General features: G+C 35.2%; 1 protein-coding gene across 1 annotated transcript; it reads left to right on the forward strand.

Annotated features, from left to right (window-relative positions):
- Positions 1-377: 377 nt before the first annotated feature.
- Positions 378-25108, forward strand: FEZ2 (fasciculation and elongation protein zeta 2 (zygin II); the record flags this gene model as incomplete). The annotated part of the gene is made up of 8 exons (XM_010190916.1): positions 378-486; positions 3565-3681; positions 5288-5432; positions 8679-8947; positions 11723-11803; positions 17265-17340; positions 19215-19280; positions 24724-25108. Coding segments are annotated over 8 exons (880 nt in total), but the record flags the coding sequence as incomplete, so codon positions are not given.
- Between the last annotated feature and the right edge of the window lie 1833 nt (positions 25109-26941).

Raw genomic sequence — 26941 nt, forward strand, 5'->3', positions numbered from 1 at the left:
AGGCAAGACAGAGCAACACTAGGAATGGAATTTATACCCGAGCTCAAATTTCGTTAAAGGAAGGACTTGTTGACGCCTCAGAAAGATTTTGAGTATGGTTATATAATTAGTAATGAGGCGCTCTCTTCATCATGTTTTATTTCACCGCTGTGCATACATTGTTGGTTTAAAAACTGAAATAAGTTATGTTTATTATAAAACATTTTTTCTTAGCTTCAAAATATTATAAAAATATTGTCAGCAACCTATAGATGAATATTTAGGGAGAGAAAAGTACTTGTTGATAGAAGTATATTATCATTACAAATATGTTTGCTGCTGATCAGTTACTGCTTGTTTTAAGGACTGCATTTTTATTCCTTTATTCCTGTCTCCAGGATTTGGAATGCTTTGACTGATAATTATGGTAACGTAATGCCAGTTGACTGGAAATCTTCCCACACCAGAGCTTTGCACTTGCCAACATTGAATCTTTCAGAAAAAGGGGTAAGTTCTGATCAGGAGAAATACCCTCTTTGGATCTTTATACTTAACAGGGAAATAAAACAATTTACCTTTTTATAAAAGTGTTGTATTTAAATGGCTTAAAATATTTTTAGTCCTTGATAGTGTACATGAGAAGTTTCTCAAAATCAACCGACCGTTGATGTATGTTTGCATCTCCTTGGAATAATTCAGGGATCATTTTATATGAATGTTCATTAGAGCCTGAGCATGATAGAAAAAGTTGTACAATGAGAAAGTATTTCACATGGTATTTTTCTACTGTGTTTCACGTTGAGCACTACTCCGAGTAAGAGAGGAAAAGAGGCAGGAGTATTCTGACTTGGTAAATCCAGTGTGGACTTCTTTTAAATTAATCTCATTCTGCAGTCAGATGAAGACTAAAGCAGCTTGTTTTACAGGAAAAGTGACCCAGGAGACACTGAAGTGCAAGAGTTTGGTTTGGCTTGGTTTTGTTATTTAGCAAGTAGAATAGTTGTCTGGGGAGGGAGCAGGGAATAAAGAGCTTCAGAAAGGGTTGTCCTCTGATCTTCTTTAAAAGTGGATTAAAATGCTTCAGGAACCAAAGCTAGAAAGAATTGCTGTCTCCCAGGTCTTCTGAGGAAACGAGTGGCTTATCTTTAAACATAGTGAAGTTATGTTGTAAAAATATCTCTGTGTAACCTGAGGATAAAATAATGCTTTGACTTCTGCCATCCATTATATGATCCACAGCCACTTTTTACTGTGACAGAAACAAAGATTGTTTTGCTGAAGAGGATGCTTTGGGTTTCAGCAGGGGAAGGTGGCAATTTGGAACTCACTTGCTCAATTTGAGTCTGATGATGATCTCTTGAGTTCAACCTGTGTTTCTTCTAATTTTTATTAGAGTGTTTGTTCTGATTTTCTAAATGGTTTGAGAGTAATGAAATCCTTGCTTTTAAAGTAAAAGAACTTGCCACCCCCATGCTGTGACCCTGTTGTGTGACTGAAAAATAGACTGAATGAATTTCTTGTTGAGGAGCCAGGTACAGTATTAAAGAATGTTTCATATAGTTTTTGTAAGTTCTTTGCAGGGAGTTATAAAGGAACTACATCAAAAAATGTAAAGTGGTGTCACTGGATTAGGAAGAATCTTAGGTATGCTGCAAGTAGAGGGAAAATCAGTTTATGGATTAAACATATCTCAAATTTTCTTTCAGCTTTCACTCTACCTGGCCTGCCTTTTGATGTGTAAAGCCCATCTGTTTGGAAGTATTTTATATACTTTTTTTTTCCCCCTACTTCTCTGTTTCAGCAGTATTTCTGGATATGTGACAACACACATGGACCAGCTAGTAGCTTGTTTTAACTTTCTTGCAATGAATACTAACAGCTAAGCAACACTTCCGTGATGCATTTGAAACTAATAATATGCTGTTGGACTTGTGCTTACAGTATTTCTTTTCCTATTTTAGTAGGAAAAAATGTAAGGTGAATGAGGCTGATTCATCTAATCTTTGTTGCTTTGCATCACAGATCTGTGAACACTTTCATACAGTCCTGATAGTGGAAGCAGTAGTTGGGCCAAAGTGTTTTGCAGTGGTACAAGGAATGAGGATTGCGCAATTGCTTGTTTGTTATATTTTTGTTAGATTGCTTTTAAACACATCATTGCCTGGTAGGAGTGCGAGGACAGAAACAGGCATGGAGTGTGGCTGGGTGGAAGGCCAGGTGGTCGTTTTTTGCATCAGCTGTAGCTTGGGCTGTTTTAGGTAGTTTATTAGACTAAATTATCAGAATATATTTGGTAGTCTCTCAAAATGTTGTTTCTGGAGATATCAGGAGGGGAAGCTGACATCCTTGCAGGTAAACTGTTATCCTTGTTTACTATTCCATAGTTGTCTTAATGGCAAATCATTTGAGTACTGCAGATGTTAAAGAATGTAAAAACTGGGATGTATCTGTGCGGTAGCTGACCAGATGTTCTTAGTGGAGCCCTGTCACTGCATGTTTATTGGAATTCAGCTTCTGGAAAAAGTGGGCATTTGGCTTCATTCTCATGGCTGAAAAAATTCAAATTGTATGTTTTCCTGTATAGACTAGCTCTCTGGGGATATCAGTAGCATCTTCAGGATGAATCTGAAAACTATTGCGGTTTATGAGGAAACTGAGAAAATTGGAGGAGGAGTTACAACAAAAATTGAAAACTATATGGTGAGACCAAGGACTTTATACAGCTAGTCATAATGCTTGTAAATTACCCCCAAGATCAGTTAAAGCCATTGAGCTCAAAATGTCCAAAGTTGGGGGCTGCACCTTTTGGGAGTTGAGGGGCTTTTCTAGTTGGTTTGGCTGGAATCTAGTAATAGACAAAGTGCAGAAAAAGCAAATTTTGTAAAGAAACTAGAATATTGTACTGTGTGAGATTAAAATATACCTGACTGGTTGAGGTGAGGACTTAAATATCTTCTTTTACTGTATGTACCGCTTTAGTTTTGAAGGATGAGTGTAATTTGATGGTATATGTGTGGGAACAGCATTACTTCTGTTTCTTTTTTAAAAACCCTGGGATATTCAACAATATATTTTAAAAATACTCTGGGGTGACAACCATGTTCTGTTTCTTAAAACAACTTGTGTCTTTTATTATGTGAAAATGTAGAACTATAAAAAGTATATAAAATAACAGATTTGTGTAATGTTAGAGGTTACAGAGAGGTTTTCACCCCACACTGACAAATGTCTATCTTAATTTAAGATTTAAGTACATTGGATTGACTGCCTTCCATGCAGATACCTGCACGTCATTATGTTTATGGTCTTTATATGCTGAGGGTATTTAAAGACTGACAGCTATTTTAACTTTCTCCAATTGCAGTTTTTATTTTGGTTGTTAAGGTACTTCAGTTTCCAGGTATTTGACAGCAAGAATCATTGATTGCATTATTACGGGCAGGGAATCTGTTTCATTCTTAAAATTCAGTATTAGTTCCCCTTTTGTTCTTTATATATGTACACATATATATATCTATCTATATATATACATGCACACAAATATGTGTATATATTTATATAAATACACATTTTCATGCTTTCTAGGTAAATGATAACTTGAACCTTGACCTGTCAGATGATGAGGAGCTGAGAGAACAGTTGGATATGCATTCTATCATTGTGTCCTGCATCAATGATGAACCACTCTTCACAGCAGAGCAGGTAAAGTGTTCAGCAAAGAGAGTGTTGTTGGTCTTAATCTGTAATTATTTTTTTGTTCTTCCTTGCTGTAAGCATCTTGATTGTTCTTTATTTAGGGTCATAATAATGTGTGAGATACTACTGTGTCATTCAGATTTGAAAAGTATTCCAGTGCTTCAGGTGAGGTTGATAGTTCAGGGTCTTTGAAATCTTTCTACATTTCTTACCACAAATCAGTCAGAAATACTAGTAAATTAAATAGATGTGTTAAGAAGCAAAAGTCTTTTCAGAATGTTGGTGGTGGTGTAGAGTTTTTAATTTTCCAATGTGACTGGATGGCCACTCATATCTTCACGTGGCTTTGTGGTCAGTGGGAATTCTTTGAAGTTTTTGCTTTATATGAGAGCAGATCAACAGTTCTGCTAATAAGCTTTCAAATTAATTTGTGTCTAAAGGCTTCTGTTCCAAATCCATGGATTTGGGTAAATTTCCTTGAAAATTGCTCTTCTGAGTATGGTTAGTGACTGACCATTAAGATCCCGCTTTATTGAGGAAATGCAAGAAATGTATTTTCTTTTCAAATGGTTACCTGTGAACTCTGATGGACATGGTTGTTAAGAGTATGAGAGACAGGATTGCTTGAACTGCCTCAGCTCTTTTTTACTGTGAGGTGGATCTCAGCAATGTCTACAGCCTTTAAACCTTCGAAAATTGATCTGGTTATTCAGCTGTTCAGTTAATAATTTCACCTGTAAAAACTTGGTTATTTCTATACTGAAGAGTAAGCTCTTTATGAGCAGGATTTCTGTTCTCATACTTTCTGTCTGGCTCAGATATTATGTCCAGGGATACAAATCTGCTTGAGGTTATGATGGATCAGTTGATAATACTTCTCGTAAGCACAGCAGATACTCAGGTTATTCAGAGCTTTTTTTCCTTCATTTGTTTATTTTTTCTTTCTTTTTTTTCTTTTATTTGTTTATTTTTTCTTTTGTTTGTTTTTCCTTTAATTTGTTTACTTTTTCCTTTAATTTGTTTATTTTTCTATATGTTTATTTTTTCTTCTATTTGTTTAGTTTTGTTTGTTTAGTTTTGTTTGTTTAGTTTTGTTTGTTTAGTTTTGTTTGTTTAGCTTTGTTTGTTTAGCTTTGTTTGGTTTTATTTGTTTTTTCTTTTGTTTGTTTTTCCTTTTTTCTTTTTCTTTTTTTTGCTTAGAGAAGTGTAGTGAAATGGGGGAGGGAGGTAATTGATTTTTGTTGTTGTTTTGTTTTCTTTCAACTGAACACTTGGGAAAGATATTCCAGCTTGCTTTTTAGTTCAGTTCTCTTAAGCAAAACCATGTGTACCTTCACATAGAAATAACTGTCATTTCAACACACTACTTGTTATGAGATCACCAATTTGCCTTAAAAAGGTAGGCTTATTCTCAGAGAGCAAGGATAGGAAGGAAATGTCAGTATCATTTTGCTGATTCTCCTCAATCCAGTCTTGGTATTAGTTTCATCCAGCAGCATCTTCGCTAATTGAAAGTAAAAAAAACCCTTAAGCTCTTACAGCTTTGCTTCAAATTGTAGTCTGTTTCTCTTAATGCAGGGAGGGTTTTCATAAGGATTTTCATTTTTTGAAGGTGATTGAAGAAATAGAAGAGATGATGCAGGAGTCGCCTGATCCAGAAGATGATGAAACACCCACCCAGTCAGATCGGCTGTCCATACTTTCCCAGGAAATTCAGACACTCAAGAGATCCAGTACAAACAACAGCTATGAAGAGAGTAAGTGATACTTATTTAGTGTTTTGTTCTTATGCTTGTTGACAATAGTTTAAAGGGTAAGTTTGCCATTTGTTTGACTTATAGTGAGTCCTTTCTATGAAATATCTCCATTCAAAAATATTTCCAAAATGCCATGAAAGAACAAACTAGATTTAGATCATAAATAAAAGACTTATCTTTGCCAGCTTTCATAACTTAGAATAAAAACAAAACTTCATAGAATTTAAAATTAAAGCAAACATGGTGAAGCTGGATTCACTGGAATGAGGTCGCTTCAATAGGCAAAGTGATAAGTTGAACATTTTTATTAAACTTTAATTTCTGGTTTTTAGAGTGAGACACTTTCTTGAAGCCAGTATACTGTGTTTAAGAAGATTAGCTAAAGCTCTTGAAAGCTACACAGTAGATAGAGAAAATGGTGTTTCTTTCCTACTGTGTCAGTCACTGCAACATATCTTGATACACAGTAACACAAAAATAAGGAAACAGTTGCTTTTTTTTTCCCCCATAAAGACCTTCCATATTTTTCTTCCCTTTTCATTCCTCTTCAAAAAGCATAAAAGTTTAAAAAAAGTTGATATCTTCTTGTACTCAAATGAAATCCTCTGTTCTTTCCTATACAAAAGGAAAGAAGAAACTACATGTATAGTTTTAATTGTAGTAGGTTGAATTGTATCTAAGGAAAGTTGTGATTAATCAGGTTCACGATGGAAATTTGTTTCATCTGCGTGTTTGTCAAAACCAATTCTAGAAGATGATAGGAACACAAAGAGTATTTGCTAGATGATCCTTCTGGTTTAGTCCCTCTTACAAAGTCTGGTGCTTTCTTTCCTATAGACTGGGTCAGCAATATAAATTCTGTACAAGATTCAGAAAACTGGCTGACTTTTTGTGACATAACTTACAGTTTCAGCTAAACTTCAGATTTATGGAGGAGATTCCATTTCCATGGTTGGACTCTTAGCTGTCTCAACACATAAATTTCAGGAATGTGAAAGCAAAGCATATCCTGCTCAGCAGGGCTTCCTGCTTTTCTGACAGTTCTATATGTCCTTAGGTTTGGAGCTAATCAAGCTTGCTTGGTATTTCATATAATATTTATTTTGCTTTGCCTCAGGCGTTCATCTTGTCTGTTGCATCTTTATGGTTTAAAGGTCAGCCTTGACCAAACGATGCCTTGAGTTACTTTGGCAGATGATTTAACTGCTTCACCAGTTTCTCAGAATCTGCTTTCATGTCTTTCAGGTCACTACTTTATGAAAAGTTCTTGCTACCTTTTTTGTGTGTGAAGCTGCTTCAGAATTAGTCTGCATCTCTCTGAAATTGTACAGGGTTTTCCTAGAAACTGTCTGGCTTTTATAAGACAAGTCAGAGGTGTTAATATTTGGGACTGAGATAAGGAAATCAAAACTTGTATTTACTTTTTTTTGTTGGGTAGGAAAAGACATGTATTAAGACAGTCCAGAAATAAAACCAGTTACAGCTCTGGTTACAGTCCTTCAGCCTACGTATCTAAGATTTAATCCAAGCAGTCTTCTGCATTTGAATTACTGTTTGTTCACTCACCTGCATCAGCTGAGTAGTTCCTCTGTAGCCTTTTTATAGGCTTTGATCACCACAACTGATCTATCATACGCAAGTCTGGATTGTGGTTGGGTAATCTGGGCATATGTTTCTGAAACTATTGTTTTTCAAGCCGTGAAGTGGATTTTTAAGTGTTGGAACTCATCTGTGCTCTCTCCAGTCTTGTTTCACAAAAACAACGCAGTGGTGCAACCTATGCTTTTTAGACTGTACTTTGTACTGAATGCATGTGGAACAAGTTGTGTGTTACAAGTAGAGGCCATAACCTGCATTCTGCATACTTAGCATAGTTTAAACAACAATGTAGTTGATGGATAGTTCGGGCTACTTGAAAATCACATCCTTAAGCATATGGTACTGCTACAGTTTAAGGCCTAAGTCGCCCTGAAAATCTGTGACTCCTTGCCTGAAAATTGCCTTAACAGATTTTATTGCTTGTTCTATAGTGAGTGGGTGACAAGGAGCTTTCTCCAGTTACTTTTTCCTGCTGTAATCTGAGAGAAAAATCACATTTCACCTATTACCTTTGATGCTTCTAAGAGCTATACTTTTTTTGTAGTTTGTGGCCTTATTTGTATTTTTCAACAGTTGTCCATATGCACTTGCCCTTATAAAATTTTTTTTAGATGTGACATTTACTAGACTAGTTCAACATAACCAAATAATTATGAACATCTATGCAGTGTCCTTAAACAGATTGTTCCTTTCAGTGTAACCATGGCTAGCTGTTCCTCAAATGCCAATTAAAAATTACGTTCTTTGACATAGCAACTTCTGGGACTTGCTGACTTCCTAGGTGTGTCAGAATTGGGAATGGAAAGCAGTCCTCAAAGAACTTGCTCACTTTTAACCCAAGCGAGCCTGAGAGCATTCTTCTTGGTCATAATTTCACCGTCTGTAACACATGACCTGATAGTACCTTTAAAATGCAAACCTGAAGGGTTTTTTTGTTTTCACACTGGCATTTCACGGGCTTCTGATTTAGCTTTGACAAATTCAGACTCATGCTTTCTCAGAACTATGAATGCTGATTTTTACTTGAAATGAGCCTGTCAGCTAATTTTGATCTAGTTCCTTGTTTCGAGCAATACAAGGCCATGCTTCTGACTACAATACCCAGACAAAGAAAATTTGGAAAAAAAAATGTTGATTTTTCTACTAAATGCTTTAAAAAATATCATAAAAGCTTGGTGCAGGCTTTTATTGATAGACATGTGTACATTAGCAATATCTCCAAAAAGATTCCCTCACTCATAGAGTATAGTTTCTGTAGGTGAAGAATCCAAGGATCCAAAAAATGCCAGCGTTGATTGTTGCATCAGAAAATATGGAAACCTTTTACTTTGAACAGTGAGTGTAGGTGGAAAGTACTAGTTAATAGAGGTGTCAGACGTTTAGTTAACTACATTATGCTCTTTACATTTGCAGACTATCTCAGAATTCTCAGGAAGTTATCCGTCTTCTAGATGCTAATCTAGTTGCCTTTATGATGTGATTTTTATTCCTTTAGGAGTATTGGTTTGTTCTATGTAGTTTTAGAATTGAATTTTTTTTAAAAAAAAAATTCAGAGAACTTTTTTCTTGTAATTCCTGCAAGTATTCTCATGCCTAAAATCTCTACAGATTATATGAACTTTTACTTTTTATATGAACTATTTCCAGGAGTAAAAAGATTGTCTGTTGCTGAGTTAAATGAACTGCTGGAAGAAATTGAGACTGCTATTAAGGATTATTCCGAGGAGCTGGTACAGCAGTTAGCTCTACGAGATGAGTTGGAGTTTGAGAAGGAAGTGAAAAACAGCTTCATTTCTGTCCTCATCGAAGTACAAAACAAACAGAGAGAACACAAAGAAACAGCAAAGAAGAAAAAGAAGCTGAAAAATGGTAGTCCTCAGAATGGCAAACAAGAAAGAGGTCATATGCCTGGAACAGTAAGAAAGTTTTTTTATAACTATTTATACATTCAAAATATTTTCTTGGTTTGGGTTTTTTTGGTTTGGTTTGGTTTGGTTTTTTTTTTCCTGTGGGAAGTAGTAACCCTAGAGCACATCGAGATACCTGGTATACCTGCTTCCACATCTTCATTCGCAGACAAGGCTTAAGTACTTCCTGTTGAGATTATTTTTTTCCCAAGGTCATATAATATTTTACTCTTCTCATACTCAAATATATATTTTTTTAATTGTTTGCAAATTAGCCTGGAATCAGCATACCTCTTTTGCACAAAAATACTGTCTGGATGTATTGCTGTGTGTTCTGTTGTCAGCAGGCAAACTCTTTTATCCGTTTGGTTTCACTGAGTGAATTTTCGTATGCATGTGCCCACTATTAGTCTTGCAGGAAATTCAGTATTATTGTTGGCATAGTTGTACAGATACTTATTGATCATGTTGAGTTTTAGGTAGGAAAGAGGTAAAAGTCTTTCCCTCGGTCTCTTTAAACCTGTGGCAGTTACTATGTCCAATGAGCAACAGGGGTTTTGCCAGAGTAGTACATATGAGCAGGGAGGAGATAATTCAGTTTGTTCTTTATAGAACATAGCAACAAAAGGAAAAATTTCTTTCAAACACAATTTGAATAATAGGAGGCAGAGAATGAAAGAAATTAGGTTATTATCTTAGTGCAATTTTTTCTTTCTTATCTGTCTAGTGTAATTCTAAATTACTTAAGTGAGATATTAATGTTAGACTTTCTAAGCATCTCATATGGGATGCAGAAAATATGGTTAATGTGTTGTAGAGCCCAGCTAAGTCCCGGAAAGAATGCTTCGGTTTGACATCAGAAGGTTTTGGATTAATTTTTCAAACATAAGGAATAAACATCTGTAATGAAACATTAATTCTTCAGAATCTATTTCTAAACTTAAAAGTGTAAGACACTGGTGATACAACCCAAATGGAGTTCTGATCTTGTCCATCTAATGAAAAGTCTTTGTATGCATAGCTAAGTTTTAATGGAACTCTAAGAAAGTGTTTGTCTGGAAAACATTGCAAAATGGTCATCCCTTTGTAAGAGCACAGTGAAAAGTTCCGATGTGCTCTTTTTTGGCTCTTAGTCATGGAAAAATAAAAAGTGGTATTTTAACTAGAAAGAAAAAGAATTATTTGATTTTTAAACTTGAGTCAAGTGACTCATAAGCTGCTCTGCTCAGTTTCAAGTTTAGAAACTTGAATGATGCTTTCAGGCGTAACTGTAACTGATTCCAGTATAAGACATTTTCATATTTGGTTGCTTCACGATACAAATGTGTCAGATTACTTTCTGAGAGAGACTGAACAAACTAGCTCCTAAATAAGACTGTAGGCTGCATATGTGTGTTTCCTTTGAAAACAGCCAAGTAGAGATTTAAGCCTTCTCCCAGGAAGAGATGTAAGCTTCCTTTCTTCAGTACTTTTTTTATTAGGTTTTTTTTTCCCTTTAAGGAAGTGCTGAGAATGCGCATACAGATAGTATGTTCAAGTAATAATGTGAAGAGTGACTTTATGTTAATAAATGTATAAATTAATAATTTTATTAACTAAAACTACAATGACTTCTCATTTAAATGCAAAGCCTGGAAGTAGGGTTAAATTTTTATACTCTAAGAAAATGAATTCTCCTGTAGATACTACAATTGAATTTTAATAAATAGAGTTTTTTATTCTTTGTCCTTGATACAGCCTTTGGGGAAATAACTCTTGTAGACTTCTAAAACTTTTACTTCTCCCACAAGGGCAAACTGGGGAGTAATTAAAAATAGTCAGGGCTTGAAGATACCAGTTCCTTTAAGCAGGATATATTAAAAGAGTTAAGATGGCTTTGGCAACATCTGCGTCTATTTACTGACCTCATTGTGCTTTAGAAAGCAGATGAATAATGTATTCCAGCACATTTTATTTTTCCTCCCATAGATAAATACATTCAGATAACTGTGCGAAGGTGTGCGCATTGTACAGGTCTGTGTCAGCGGCATGGAAGTTTGTTCTTTTTATGTTTGTGTCAGTTGCAGATTTTTATATCTCATGCTAAATACTAAAATTGTTTTGATTTTTTTTTTTTTTTTTTTTTTTCTTGTCTTCTCCAGCAAGAATAATTACAAAGTTCAAGAAAAAACTGTCATTTTAATTTTTCTTTATTTGGGTTCCATTATTCTATGTAATGGAGCTTGAAGTGAATATATTAACTAATTGTGTGTATTTTATTGTATTACAAAAAAAAATAGGGAGTACTAATTGTTGCTTCAGTTGTGGAAAAGGAAGCGTGAAGGCATAAAATGTTTTAAAGAGAGCGAGCTTAAAATTACTACCCCTGAACACTGTTTCTAGTAGGTGCTTAAAATCTGAAAAATTAGTATCAGCAGTATCTCTAAAAGTATATTGCTCAAACATTAATTATAAAGGAGATTGTACTGTGAACTAAACTTTCAAAAAATATTTTTTCAGTTTCAAAATTAAACAGCCTTAAAAGGCACATCTTGATTACTGGGCCTGCAGTTTGAAGATTTTGTTTGATTAAATTTTGATGTGGATGTACTGCCATTATAAAGTTTGCTTTTTAATTGTAAAAAATTAAGCACATGAATGAAAAAACAGAAATGTGCTGAAATACATCTTGGAGCTTGTCTTTGCCATTCATCTTTTATAGTCTTGATAAATGCTGATTAATAGCCTTCTGAACTTTTCTCTGTCCCTTTTTTTTTCTTTCTGCTATGTTTTCACTACTTTTAGCGCTTCAGCATGGAAGGGATCTCAAATGTCATACAGAATGGCTTCCGCCACACGTTTGGAAACTCTGGTGGAGAGAAACAGGTGCTGGGCTCTCTTCTCTCTTTTCTTCATTCTTTGCCTGCACTTTCGGTAGGAGATGAGATCTTGAAAATTTTTCAGTAGTTGACGATAAATGCTGAGACAGGAGAAAACAGGACAAAAATCTCAGCATCTGTGCTTTTTCCCTGTCTCAGGACTCTGATCAGCCTACAGTCTCTTTCTCTCCTCAACAGCTCGAAATGATCAGGACATGATATCCTGATGCACTGAAATAATAACCCGTATTTCTTAACCCAGACTAAAAGTCCATTTTGGCATAATGCACGTTTCAGATACATTACATGTCTGTAAAAATCTAATATCCAATTAAAGAATATATATCAGGTTAGTCGTAACATTTCAGCCTTCAGCATTAAGGACTTGGGTGATATTTCCAACTGAAAAAAGATTTCGTTTTAATTTTTCTCCAGATGTTCAGAGCTGATATATCTAAACACACTGTGGTATCCAGAAAATGCATGCACTCTATTGTATGTCTTTTTGCCTTTGAAAACTGCATGAAGTTATAAGCAGCCAAATGTGTGCAATGCAGATTACTGATATAAAACATATAAGCCACAGGCAAGTTTACATCTTTTCGCTGACTGTCTAAATGTTGAAATATACAGCACATAGACCTAGATTCAGTGAGTATCACTGTAGATGTTACGTATACCTCAGTAGCAGGATTCTTATGCTTTATTTCAAAGTAATACTTAATTGTTTGTTTCAGAACTGTAGTATGTATTTTATTAAATGCATTCTGTGTTTCTCTGAAGTGTTAATGCTTATGCTATTGTGTACGCTTTTGGCGCACATTACAACACATTGATATTTCATGTTATTTAATGCTTACCTACCCATTATAGATCATGGAATTGTGTCAGAGGAGTGCATTAGATTTTTTTTTCTTTTTCTTTTTCTTTCTTCCCTGGTGAGAAGTCCGTTAAGGCAATAAACTGCCTGGTAGTTTAGAAGTCATGGCTGATTAGGCGTTTGTCTGGAAGATGACTGGAGTAAAACAGCTCCTCTTGAGTCATTCTTAAATCATGATGTTAGAAATAATGGACTTACCCTTTTTTGCAAGCAAGATATATGTATAAGAGTTCATTAATACATTTGTTCCAAGTTTGGGGATCTTGAACACATGCATAGAGCTTACCTGACAGAATTTTTATCACTCTGCATTGTCCCAATACTGGTAAAGTACTAACTGTGCTAGTTTGGTTTTGTGTTTGGTTCTTTTTTTTTTCCTTTGCTGTCTTTACCATTTGATAATAAATTACAGCTGTTTACCTGTATCTTTAAGTGTTTTAAATATCATGTGTTTTCATAAAGTGAAATGGTATTTAGTGAAATGGTATAAAGTGGTATTTAGCTATGCCAGCCCCTCTTACCTTTGTTACCTTGGCTAAAAGACTTCTTTTATGTGCATGTCTCTATTGAAATACAGCTTTTCTTTGACTGCCTCTGATCTTTCTAGACATAAGTAGCATAATCGTGTATTAACAGTAATACCGACTGGAGAACTCTTCCCAGACACTTTTTTAGTTAGTTTACTAATGTTATTCTTTATGTTGATGATACTTTCCCCCTTATTTATCTTGTACTGTATCCTCGTAAGCAGGGTTATGGTTTTGGGGTTTTTTTCCCCCTTCCTATATCCTAAAGCCAATCATAGAAATAACAAGAACTTAAAATGAAAAATAGGAAGGAAAGGTAGGAAAGCTACCAGCTCTTTTCTGATTTAGTTTTGAAAATACTTTTTTCTGTGGCACTTGGTTTTTGTTTGGAGTTGGTTTGGTTTTTTTTCACAAAAGGGTTTGTTTTTATACCAGACTCTGGCCCTGCTTTTAAAATATTGGTGTTATTGCAGCAAGTTGTGAAGTAAAACAAAAGTATCAGATGCTTAGTTGCTTAGTGCTGCTCTCAGAATATTTGTTTGAGTGGGTTTTTTTCAGGGTATATTGTCATTATAAAATCACATTCAAGTGTTTTCTGTCAACAGGGCAGAATTAGTTAACAGTCTGCAGTTGTGCTCAAAAAAAAATGCAGGGACAGACAATTTTTTGTGTACCTTAGAAGGTAAAAGTTCATACACATAAAGTCAGAATATAAAGTTTATGACAACTTTATAGAGTTATTTCGGAATGCTTTAATTTTAATGGTATTTACCACCCTAATTATTTTCTAGGTAGTCTTACTCTGATAGTGAGTATTTTCCTTTTAGAAATTTTAGTCCTTTGTGTATGTGTGTGTGTTTGAGATGTAAGTGAAAATTACTTAAAATTTTTCAGCTTTTAAAGAGAAACTTCTAGTGGGAACTACCTGTTCTCATCTGATAATGCAGTTGGAAAAAACACCACCAACTGCATGAAAGCCACTGAAATGTTGGCAGCTCTTTCTGTGATCGTATTTCCAGAAGAAAATTCAAGATAGTAATCTTCATTTTGATTTTTAGGCATATTGAATGTGTTTTATGGGTGATTACAAGTTGCAGTGGGAATTGCTGCTTATCATATTGTCAGATCTGCTTCAGAAATGTAGAGGTCACAGTAGACTTAACATTTGGGCATGTCAGTAAGCTACACTTTAGTAATTTTGTCTCCCTTTTCATAATCCTTCACTCAGCAATTCAGGGAATGAGTTTTTATAGTGCTATTATAGAGATATATTGTTACAGCAGCAGTGTTCATGAGAAAACAAGTTTATTTCTAGAAACTAAGAAAGAAATTACTTTTTTTTTTCCTTTGTTATTACTGTTAAAGAGGAAAATTGGAAGGTGGAGTTTGCAGGAGAAGGAAAACAGGAAATGCTGGTATTCGGTCCACTGGAACATAGAATCGGTAAGGTTGGGCAAGACCTCTAAGATCATCAGGTCCAACCGCCATGTCCTAGTAATTTATTGTCTAGGTAAAGGGCAGAATGCCACTTATTTCTGAAGACTGGAAATTACAGCCTGAGAGATCTGATTTCTGAGTTAGTAGATCTGCTTTCATCTCTGACATTTGCAGATTTAACAGCCTTATACCTTGCTATTGATTCTGGTGATTTTAGTAAGAGTGCAGTTCTCTAATGATCCCTGTTGCTTACATCTGCTGGAAAAGAAATTGAAAATTGACCATTTCCTAAGAAGCATTGCATTCTTTCCTCTGCTGTGCTAAGTGGATGTGAGAAAATGGAAAAGGAAAAGGGAGGGGAAAAAAGCACCATGGGTTTGCATAAGGTTTGGTGAGGTGTCAGTGTATCCCATACAATCAATATGAGCTTCAGCTAGGCCAAGTGCTGAGTCCTGCACTTGGGTCACAGCAACCCCTTGCAGTGCTACAGCCTTGGGGAAGAGTGGCTGGAGAGCTGCCCAGCAGAAAGTGACCTGGGGGTGTTGATGGACAGCCAGCTGAACACGAGCCAGCAATGTGCCCTTTTGGCCAAGAAGGCAAACAGCATCCTCACTTGCATCAGGAATAGCATAGCCAGCAGGAGAAGTGATTGTCCCACTGTACTCGCACTGGTGAGGCTGCACCTTGAGTACTATGTTCAGTTTTGGGCCCTGCAGTGTAAGAAAGACATTGAGGTGCTGGAGAGGGTCCAAAAAAGGGCAACGAAGCTGGTGAAGGGTCTTGAGAATAAGTCTTATGAGGAGTGACTGAAGGACTTGCGGTTGTTTAGTCTGAAGGAGGCTGAGGGGAGACCTTAACACTCTCTATCACTCTCTGAAAGATTGTAGAGAGGTGGGTGTGGGTCTCTTTTCACAAGTTACAACTGATGGGACAAGAGGAAATGGCATGAAGTTATGCCCAGGGAGGTTTAGGTTAGACATTAGAAGAAACTTCTACACTGAAAGAGTTATCAAAGACTGGCATGGACTGCCCAGGGAAGTGGTGGAATCCCCATCCTTGGGTGTATTTAAAAACCATCTACATATGGTGCTCAGAGACATGGTTTAGAAGTGGACATGGCATAGTTAGATAGTGGTTGGACTTGATGATCTTAAAGGTCTTTTCCAACCATAACAATTCAATGATCCCCTTAACTGACACCAAAGTGAGGCTGGCTCACTTTTGGGCTGAGGATATGGTTGGACTTGGGGTGCATGGTCCTACTCTAAACATGGCAATGGTTATAGCTACGTTTGGCAATATTAAATCTCCTTCTGCAAAGTGAACCTCCTCACCTGAGTCCAAGTTACACTTGACTCTTGCCGAGGTGCTGCTACTAGGAGAGGAGATCGTGTATATAATGTGTTTTCTGATTGTTACATGGAGAACCACGTATCTTTCCAGTTGAATGAGAGAAAGAGGGCTGCTTTGCAAACGGCCTTGTAGCTGTTAACCCAGAATAAAGTTCCTGTTAAATTCTTAAAAATCAAATTGAGGGAGATTTCAGGAAGCTTTTTCTTGAGGGGAAAATTCCAGTGATTTCAGCGTTTTTGAAATGTCAGAAGGCAAGAGTTGTCTGTTCTCATTTTCACCTAACTGTGGGGCAGCCTAATTTTGTTTGTTCAGAGGACTATAGATCACCTCCAGAGCTGGGACTGGGCGATGCTCTTTCATCTATCCAAATCCTTGGAATGTTTCACATTCCTAGTCAGAGTTAACCATTCATTGAGAAAATACTATGGCTGTTTTGAGATTGTTCAAACACAGCTTATGCCGAGTTTGAAAATTTTTAATTTTTATTTTATTTTCCCCAGTATTAGTTAGCACACTTCTACAAACCTGAACACCTTACTTAAGGGACCCCCACAGCCTGTATTGGTTGTATAGGGGAATCCTTTAAAAAGCTGACTGTTACCAGTTTCCCACTTTATTTGTAGGCAACGTCAATATTTACGTGAAAATAGTTGTTTGGGTTTTTTAATGTACTTCCTGGAAAGAAAGAATTACTTTATGATTCTAGATACAGCTGGTGCAGCAGCTGGTGACGCTCATATGATGTTTGTACTTTTTATCTTTTTTTTCTTTAAAAGCATGTTTGATAATTGTTCATTTGCATTTATAGTGTTGTTAGAGGAGAGGTGGTAAGAAGATGGGTCTTTTAGCTTTTTTTTGATTGTAAGAAGTACTTTAGATACATGAAAGACTTCTGGTTGACTCCTGGAGGGAGGAGAGGAAAGATATTTTTAGCATTGATGTGCATAGGCTGTGAAGAAGAAACCTAACAGAGAAACTTTTTACTGTAATTAGCTCCAGTTTTTTTAAATACATTTTTTAGTGTTTAGCTGCATGACTTTTAAAGTGGTCATGTAATTTGAAAAGGGAAAAAAAAAAGAGTTGTCATCTGTGATAAAAGCTTTGGGATAGGAAAGGTACCTTAGTACCTTAATCTCTTGTGAAATACAGTCTTTTGGAAAGCATGCATTTGTAGCTAGCAATTTTGATTGCTACAGTTCTTGCAAAATAAAATGTAAACAACATAAATTGCATGAAAGGGTTGTCAGGTAACTGTGTTTTTCATTTGACAGTACTTAACAACCGTCATTCCTTATGAGAAGAAAAATGGACCCCCATCTGTTGAAGATCTTCAAACATTAACCAAAAGTGAGCATATTAATTTCCCCCACTAATCTTTTTCTGTTTCCAACTGTGCTTGCTCAAAACCAGCAAATGATCCAGTTATCTCTCTGCTTTACCCTATGGCACATCTGTAAAGTTGCATGATTTTTAACCATGCATTGTGGTCATTTTTAACTTACTTTCTGAGCATTCATGGTATGTTTGTTTTCTAGCTGTTCTCTGAAACTCTGAAGGCTAGAAACTTGCATGTATCAGAAAATAAATGTCCTCATGTTATTCCAAAAGTGGACCTTGTAGAATTGCCACATGTCATGGAAGCTGGCAATACTGTCTTTACATACCCCTGTTTTTTTAAACTTGCTGTGTTTTACTGAGGTTATTTTAAGGACTTTCAAAAATTCAAATGAATGTCAGGACACTTATGAGTAGCTACATAGTGATTGCACTTGGCTACCTCAGAAATAGCCTGCTTCTCTCTGGGTTTTGTTTTTTTAGGCTTTTTGCTTTTGCTTTTTTTGTTAATATATTTGAATAATTAGGAAGTATAAACCAAACAGAATTTTGACAGTGCTCTGAATTTCCCTTTCTTCACATCTCTTTAGACCAGATCCTCAAAATTATTTATAAGTTCTAAGTCCTCTGAGTTTTGGTTTTTTTGTAGTCTAATTTACATGAAAAATAAAGTAGTTGGGTTTTTTCTTCAATTAATTATTAAGGTGGTTAAATACAGCAGAGCATCTCTGTGAGGCAATCTCCTTCATTTGAGGTTTATAGCAACAGTTTAAAAATAGATGGTAGAGTGCGTCAATGTATTTGATCAGATCTCGCTGCAGGGCTTTGGATCTAACTGCGTCTTAAGGTACTTTCCAGCAGATAGGTCTGTAATTCCGAAGGTGGCAAAGGGATAGTGAAAGGCTCACTCTGGAAAGAGAAAATAAATATTGTACAAATTCTGAAGTGAAATGTTTAAGCAGGAATAAATTCCCTTTATTTTTCTGCAATAGGCATCCTTAGCTGGTAATTCATACCTATTCTGTGCCAAATGTATTTTTCATTTTATATTTACTCCTCTTGCCATATTTAAATTTCACTTAAAAATTGTCTTGAAAATTCAATATTAAGCATAGAGAGGTTAAAGCCTCCTGAAAATGTTTTGTGTTGTTCGACAGTTTATTAACAAAATATTTTGTACAAATGCACTGTAAAGAGTATTAACATAGTTACAAACACTAATACCTTACTTAAACATAAAAACTCAAATAAGACACTTGTTATATTTCCAGTCCAGAGTCTCATATGAGGAATTTAGGGTTTATGAAATGTTGTTACTTGGTATAATTCTGTACTTTTAATACTTTCAGTCAAGTCCAGAGCACTTCATAAAGTATTGTCATTGTTTATGGAGTAACAGACAAGCTTGCATGTGTAGAGTTAGTCCAGAAAAGTGTCATTATTCCATGATTAGGGACGAAGTTCAAGGAAAAAATGAAGTAACAGAGCATACATTTTTACCCGCAATTTCCAACCCTCCAGTAGTTGTTAGCACATTTTAGTTCTGAATGTGGTGACTTTCTTTTGGAGAGGTTGGGTTGTTTTTTTAATAGAGAAGGGGTGCTTTTTTCATTGTTATGACTCATGATATTTTATTATAATAACCAACCATGTAAATGGGTCTCTTGCATCCATCTACTGTGGAGTTCAGTGAGAATTACACAAGTGAAAGGTGGAGATGTGATGTGTCTCATTGTCTCTTCTCATATTCCAGTTAAGTTTTCTTGCTGATCTGGTAGTAAGATCCCTATGAGCAGCTGAAACAGCTTCATGGTATTTCTTTTGAGAGTGTTGTCTTTAATTTATTACTAAGTATCTGAATTAATTTTTTTATTCTCATACTTCAGTCCTGCATGCCATGAAAGAAGATAGTGAGAAAGTGCCAAGCTTGTTAACAGACTATATTTTAAAAGGTGAGTATGTTTCTTAGCAGGGTTTATTTTATTCTAAATTAATTTTATGTAGATACAAGGTGCATTTGAAAAGAACAGTCTTATAGCATTCCTGAATTGCGGTGCCCTTCTATCAAATGTGACTGTCATTTATATTCTATTTTGTCCAAGGTTTCTGAGCATATAGTTAATAAATAAAACATGTTTACTATCTTTGTGATAGTATAATATAGCAAAGTCTGTGGTGTATATTCATATAGCTGAAGGACATCAGCAGGAGCAAAGCAGTCTGGCTTGCAAAGTGTAATGGGTGTAATTAGAACTTTTGTGTTTGTACAGATTTTTCAGAATTGGAATTCAAACTGCCTGTGGTACTAATGCATTTGCTAGATTAAGTGCTTATAGCTTCATTTTAAGTTTTACCTTCTGATCAATAGTAAAAATTATTTATTTTACGCTTACTTGTTATACCTTCTTCACATTTTATTTAAAAATGTTTGTTTACAAGTAATTTATTTTCCAGTCTTACACATTGATTATATTAATAGAATATCAGACATTGAAAATCACTGCTTGCTTTAGCTTTAAGGAGTTGCTCCAGATAGTGTCCAGGTTTTTAAATTACTTCTAAACATTTTTCTTCTGACTCCGTTTTTGCCTAGATCTTACTAATGCTTATGTTCTTACTTAATTTTGGCATATAAATGGTACCATCTTCTTTAGTGCTTAAAGTTTAGCATATGCGTCAGACTTCCAAGATGGGAACAAACGGGTGTACGAAAGGATGATGAATGCCTTTTTATTTGCCGTCCAAATGTATATTATGTTGTGTTTCGTGTTCATATGCTGCAAAGTTTTTCTCCTGTTTTGGTACCATGCTTTCCAAGTCTCACTATTTTTTTTCAAATACAATCCTTTGACTTAACTCCCTCCATATGATTTTTAAAGGTTTTTGTATTTCTTGCACAGAAGTGAAAAATCACTCTCATCTCAAAGATTTTTTTTAAAGTACTTTCAGGTTAAAGTTGTGGATGAAATTTAGTGTGCTGTTGCTTCAGAAAATCTGAAGAGAGCCATGTGTTATTCTAGAAGCTCCAGCAGATTTCCTGTTGGAAATCTCGTTTCTAAGTTTGGTGTTGGGTCACAGAACTACCACAGACAATAAGAACACAAGAGATCCTTTCAGTTGATTCCTTTGATTTCTCCATTGTTTACCTACCCGTTCTGAAAATGCTTCTTAAATTAGAAGAATTTGCTTATGAGCTGAGAGGAGAGCCATTTAGACTCAAGATCAAGTTGGTTTTTTTAATGGTCATGGCAGTAAACTTTAGGTTTGTCAAGCAGAATCTTTTACCCAAGAGGATGAACTGTTGTCAATAATTACAGCTGTTTGCTTTTCATCATAATACGTCTGGTAGAAACTGATTGGAATGAATAGGGCTCCTTACAGTGCCTGCTCTTATTTTTAGATGTAGCTATCCAGAAACAGCTCCACTTTCTAGCATACTGAGAAGAAACTGGCTGCCTAGGGAAATGGAAAAATCGTACATTTTTGTGCTCTATGATCCAGCTGTTGTGTTACACCGAATAGATTCCATTTCTTTTTGTTTAGGCTTAACCAAGAAATTAAACTTTGAAATGTGTGAATTATATCACCAAAGATACTTAGTTCTGTTTTAAATCTGTTAACTTTTTGTTCCTTTGAGGATCATTTTTCAAAATCTTACAATGAAAAAGCAGGCAGTAAATTAGATGTGACAGTAAGATATGTGTAGCTTTATGGGAAATCTGGTTAGTGAGGCATTTGTCAGCACAGGTAGAACCTTCTTTCTAGTTCTGTATTCCATTTTACATAGTAAATAAGGAAGAGATGGTCTTACAAGTAAGTCATTAACAGTATTTATAAAGCAGCACTGTCTTTTTATTCTATGGTAGTTAAAAATTAGAACATGCGAGTCTTATGTGAGTGTTATGGCTGTCTACAGAATTAGTAACAAACTTGTCTAGGTGTTGTTGGTTACTGTTGAAAAGTTGCTTAGTTTAGAATCAAGATCTGAAGAAAATAAGAATCAGGAAAAAATTATTCTAACAATTGTCCTAGTATTGTTGGCATAATATAATAGGACAAATAAAAGAAGGATGCTGTGAACTTGGAAGGGTTAAGTAGCAAGTGTTGAGCAGTTAAAGATTGAGCAGTAAGTGTTGATTTAGCAGAAAACCTTGCCAAATTCACTGATGTTCTGATAAAAACAGAGAGTTAAATAAGTTTGTTTTTTCTCTGAATTCATGGTGTTTTGAGGAAGTGTCACCATCTTGAATATCTTGAACTAAATGCCAAAAGAATTCTGAATTTTGTAAAAGACTAGATTTGGATCATTTAGGAAGACATACACAGACCCCCTCCATGCATGTTGTCTAATACTTGTCTTCATTTAAGAACAATTGAGTAAATTTGTTTTGTGAAGGCAGTTTGCCCAAAAGTTGGAGCATGGGACTGGAGCTTGAAGGAGAGGTCTGCAACCAGATCTACTGTTGACCTTCTGTGTTTCCATGGATCAGTCTTGCACTTTTTTCATAACCAGCTAATGCATCTAAAACACGAGAAGTAGGAATCCTCAGAACATGGAAAGTGCAATTGCAGTGTAATAAAGAAGTGAAGAAGGCCACTACAACTCAGTACATTTCATGTCAGGATAAAAGAAAATGCCGTATGCGTTTCTGAATGGAATTACTAGTTTTGAACTTATTTCTCGTACTTACTTTTTTATTAGTATCTTCTTTTCCGAATTTCTACCACCCCCTTGCATCCCCCGCAATGTTAAAAATGTCATTTTGTCTTCATGCTTAAGTCCTTCTTTCCAGTGATCAGTTAGCTCTCCCCTGGATCTGTTCCATAGGGAGTACCTTATCAGGCGTAAGTATCCCAAAGCCAGACTGTGAATAGCGAGTTTTGTGCAATGCAGTAATTTACCTTCTCTTCTTCATGTTACTCTTGATGCAACAAGGAACATGAACGTTTTCATCCTAAAGTTGGTAATAATGAAAAGAATTTAGTGATTTGCTTTGCAAGAATATTTTAGTTCTCCCACCGGTGTATGGTGGGATTAAATTTTATAGGTTTAGAGTGAAAACAGATGATAACATAAAATTTATAAGCATTTGCAGTTGTGCTTACATTTTTCTGAATATAGTTTTTTAAAAAATATGTTAATATTATAGTATTTTATCACTGGGAATTATAATGTAGAAACTGTGAGATTTGGAAGAGTGTAAAGGAATGCATTTGATGATGGGAAGAAATATCAAATCAAAACTGAAAATCTTGATCTTGGAAAGCACATTTTGACCGCAACTGGCAGCTTAGCGAGCTCACTGTATTTAAGTGCTCTTTGTGCTCATCTTTCTACTGATCTTTTTTGATGGTTTAACAAATACAGTGTGCTTTGAAAACACTGTGTTTCTTTCCATTGAAAGACCTATGCAAGCAAATAAGCAGCGAAGTTTCTTGTGCACAAGTCAAGCTGTAAACCAGGGAGCACAGATAGAGATTTTTTTGTCTTATCTTGTAGCTGCATTGTTTTTATGTGCAGTAACAAGAATGGGTACCATATCCTTAGGTGAAAGCATGTTTGTATTAACCATACCCATTGATTTTTATATTTTTTCACAGAAGCTATCAGTCTGTCTTTTGTGTATGTATGATGTAATCACTTTCTACATTATGATTAATTTGCCAGGTACAATAGTGCAACAAGTAGTAGCATCTGTAATCCTTGAAGTATGCAAGTTTAGGCTGTTTTCTGAAGAAAATGCCTCTGTGCGGTTGTGTTGCCCATCTCTTCAGCCTCACAAATAATTGCTTATTTTGATTCTATATGACAGAAAGAAGGGTTGAAGGAATAACTTCACGTTATAAATACTATAGGGAACTTCATGCAGATAGGAGAAGGACTGAAACCACTGTTTCTACAGAGCTAAAGGCTGTTGGCTTTTAGAAGCCAACATCCAGTTGGTCAGAGAGCTTTGATGTGTCCACATACTGGTGAATGCACTTAGAGTAGCTCCTGTCAGTGTGGGGGCATGAGGACAGAGGAACAATATGGGGGAGGACCTGCTGGTATGGTGTTCATAGCAAGTGTGAAAAAGCTGAGGGAGGGCATGCTGGGAAGGGAAATCACCTATTTTTATTGTTATGAGTGTAAGGAGGAATATCTGAGGAAATCTGCTGGCAGTGAGGGTTCCTTAATTTAGCTGCTTATGGAACAAATCACTGAATTATATGAAATATTAGCCTGTAAATATATACAGAGTCAAAATATTAGGGATAAGTTGTCTGGTATCACATTCAGACACTTTATTTCAAGATTATTAGTTTTTACTTCCAGTTTTTACAAATTTTGAAGATCTTAACTTTGTGTACTGGGATAATTTTAGAATGTAGCATACTACCAGTATGATAAACAAACTGAGTAAATAATTATCTGTACTCCTGCAAGGTTAATTTTTTTTTTCCTTAAGCCAAGAACACACGTAAGTAATTGTGATATTAGTAAAATGTAACTATTGTAGATAACAATATTTAAGTATGTAGTTATTGCTAAGCTTTGAGTTCTTTTCTGGTTGTTCTTAAACAGTAATTGTGACATAAAAATACAGTGTTATAAATAATATGCCGTATGTTACTACTGAGTAGAATGCATGAAGTATGTCTAGTAGTATTTTCTTTTAAGCTTCTTTCTGAATGTAGATGTCATGAAAGCAGAATCATTGTCAGTCTTTCAGCTTGCTTTACTATTTCATCTTTGATCTTTTAAGCTTCTAGTGAAGGCTTAACAAACGCTACAGTTGGGTTTTTTGTCTGAATAAAGCAAGAATTTATACCTTGTTCTATTTTAAAATTATTCAAGTATTTCAGATAAGAAGAATATATATTTTCTTGCTTTTGAAGTTTTTTTAATTGTTACACCTGACTTCTTTATTTGCTTTTGTGTTGTGCTAGCATTGGTTTGAAAGCTGGATTGCTCTGAGGTTTGTGTCTTACATGTGAAACAGGAATGAGAAGCACATGAAGGACATGTCTTATCTTTGCACTGTGTGATTCAAGCACGCGCACCAGAATTAGAAATTAGTTAGAATCTCAAGTTGTCAGTGCATATTTTTAAAATATAACTGCATGCGTCACCTTTTATTCAACATTTTATTTTCTAATAGAGCACCTCATTAAGACATGACCTTTATTTAACTCATTTCTGGGTAATATTAGTTAAAGATAGTGGGTTGTGTCACTTAAAATTATCTTTTGAGAAGAGGATGATACCTCAATTTCCAGTTTCAGTTGATTTCTAGATCTTACTGTGTTACTGATAGGGTAGAATTCAGCATTTAAGTATATTAGTATAAATACATTTTTATACAGACAAACTTCACTGATGTTTATCAAGATGTATTTGTGGTTCTTTTGCAGTTCTGTGTCCTACATGAAGAGGGCTGCCTTTCAGAATTAGCCATGCTCCTTCCAGTGATGAGAAGCTTTCTGTGGATATAACTCAGTCCTTTTTCATTTGGCACTATACCTAAACCAGTATGCATTTACATCCCTTGTATGTGTGTGGATTTTCTGATCCTACAGTAAGTCTTCTGGGCATGACAACTCCTCCATTTTAACTTAATAGTGCAATGAACTGGAGCAGGGAACAAACATTGTACAGTTTTACTCACATTGTTCTGGCTTTTTAAAGTCTATTTTTACATTGTATAGCATGTAGTAAATCCTCCTGCACTTTTTGTTGTTGGAAGGAGAAATAAACTTTGAATAGTGTAAATAAAATAAGCCTAGTTTTAAGGAAACCATATTTAAAAGTATCCTTAGTTCCTCTAGGAAAGATCCAAAAAGGATCATAGTCACACTTTGGACTAAAAGATTTAAGTGAGTCCTCCGGGAAGCACTCCAGAACAGTATTGGTGGAAGTCAGCATTTGATGCTTCTTTTAAAATGATAACTTTGATTGAACTATACAACAGTATTCAGTGAACAAATCCAGATTTTTGATGGGAAGGCATAAGTAATTGGTGTGTTACCTATCCTTGTTATTTAACACAAACATCCGAGTAATGTAATATTTCATATTTGGTTTTATTATAATTACTAATGTTCATGTGGCTTAGATATTCTCTCATATTGCTGCTATAATTTTACTGGTTTTAATAAGTGTTTGATCTTAATGAAAATACTTCAATATATAAACATTTTGAAAGGCTATATCTTTTTAAAAATAATTGTACAGTTTGAAAAACTTGCACCTGGGTTTCAAGTTAGTATTATATTGAGATGTTGGTGGTTGTGTATCTCAAAATTTTACTACAAATCTCTCTTGTAAATTGTATGCACTGTCTCCTCTGCGATGATGTATCTGCACTCAAACAGATGAGAATGTATTTTATAAATGCTGTAAAAGAAACATACCCCATAATCTCAACATTAAATACTTGTCACAAATAATTTTGTCAGTCTCAAAGATGAGATTGAAAAATAAGGAGTACTAATAAAAGTGAAGGAACTATTTTCTAGGTTGAATTCCTATTGATTCTACATCTAGATTTATATACAGTATATGTGAAGGCACTGGAAGATAAGGTTCTAAAGAGATAAACGTCTTTTCCTCAAACAGTTTTTTTCCATTTAAAGTCTTCAGTCTTTTTGTTGGTTGAGGAGAAATCTGCTCCTGCATACCTTGTGTCATTTCTTTAATATTCATTTTACTGTCATCACCAAATACTCATTTTCATCAGTAAAAGATTCAGTCTGAAAATAGTTCTCAGAATGCTTTAAAGGCCTCAATATTTTTATCCTTTGTGCCTTTTTCAGTCAGTGAAGTTTTCAGCTTAAACTTCTTTCATCCTCCCTCTCCCCTCACTTGACCACCAATGAATACTTGCCAGCTCATGCAGGAAGGATCTTACGAATATCCTCTGTGTAAATGTGTCTTATTTGAGGAATATATAATAATGTAATTCTATAATATAGAAATGCTTGATGTTGAGTATTGATGCCTGGAAGTTGACAAAGAGAGTGACTCTGCTTTGCTTCATTTTTTTAAAAAAGGATGTACATGTTGTGAAACACACCATGTCTCCAAATGAGATCTATTCAGAGATGTTTCAATCTACTTTTGAGGCTTGAGGTGACAAGATGAAACAAAAAAGAAGAAAAGCAAGGAGGGGGGGAAATTAAAGAAAGAAAACCACTTTTGACAAAGTTTGCTTTGTTAGTTGTAGCAAATCTTGGATGACTTAAAGTGACAAAATAGTGAAAGTAGTAAAACTTGAAAAAAAACCTAACACTAAAGGCCAGAAGAGGCTTTAGTGAGCTAAACATCTGCTTGGGTATAATCAGACTAAACAAGATTTCATTATGAAAAGTACCTGTTTATCTTGTATGTAGAATCCTGGCAGTAAAAAACAGCTGCCAAAGGTGGCAAATATTACATATGTTTATATATATATATACACACACACATCCCCCATATATGTACATAAAAAATAGATCTCAAAACATAAGAATAAAAAGAACCATGCAAATCTGCTTTTCTGCTGAATTGTGTGTACTTCATATTCTCTATTATGCATCCTTTTTTCCAGAGGCATTCTTGAATCTTTCATTCTTTCAGGGAGCTGGGGTTCAT

This window comes from Mesitornis unicolor, unplaced genomic scaffold (assembly GCF_000695765.1).
Source record: "Mesitornis unicolor isolate BGI_N332 unplaced genomic scaffold, ASM69576v1 scaffold14948, whole genome shotgun sequence".
Lineage (NCBI taxonomy): Eukaryota > Metazoa > Chordata > Aves > Mesitornithiformes > Mesitornithidae > Mesitornis > Mesitornis unicolor.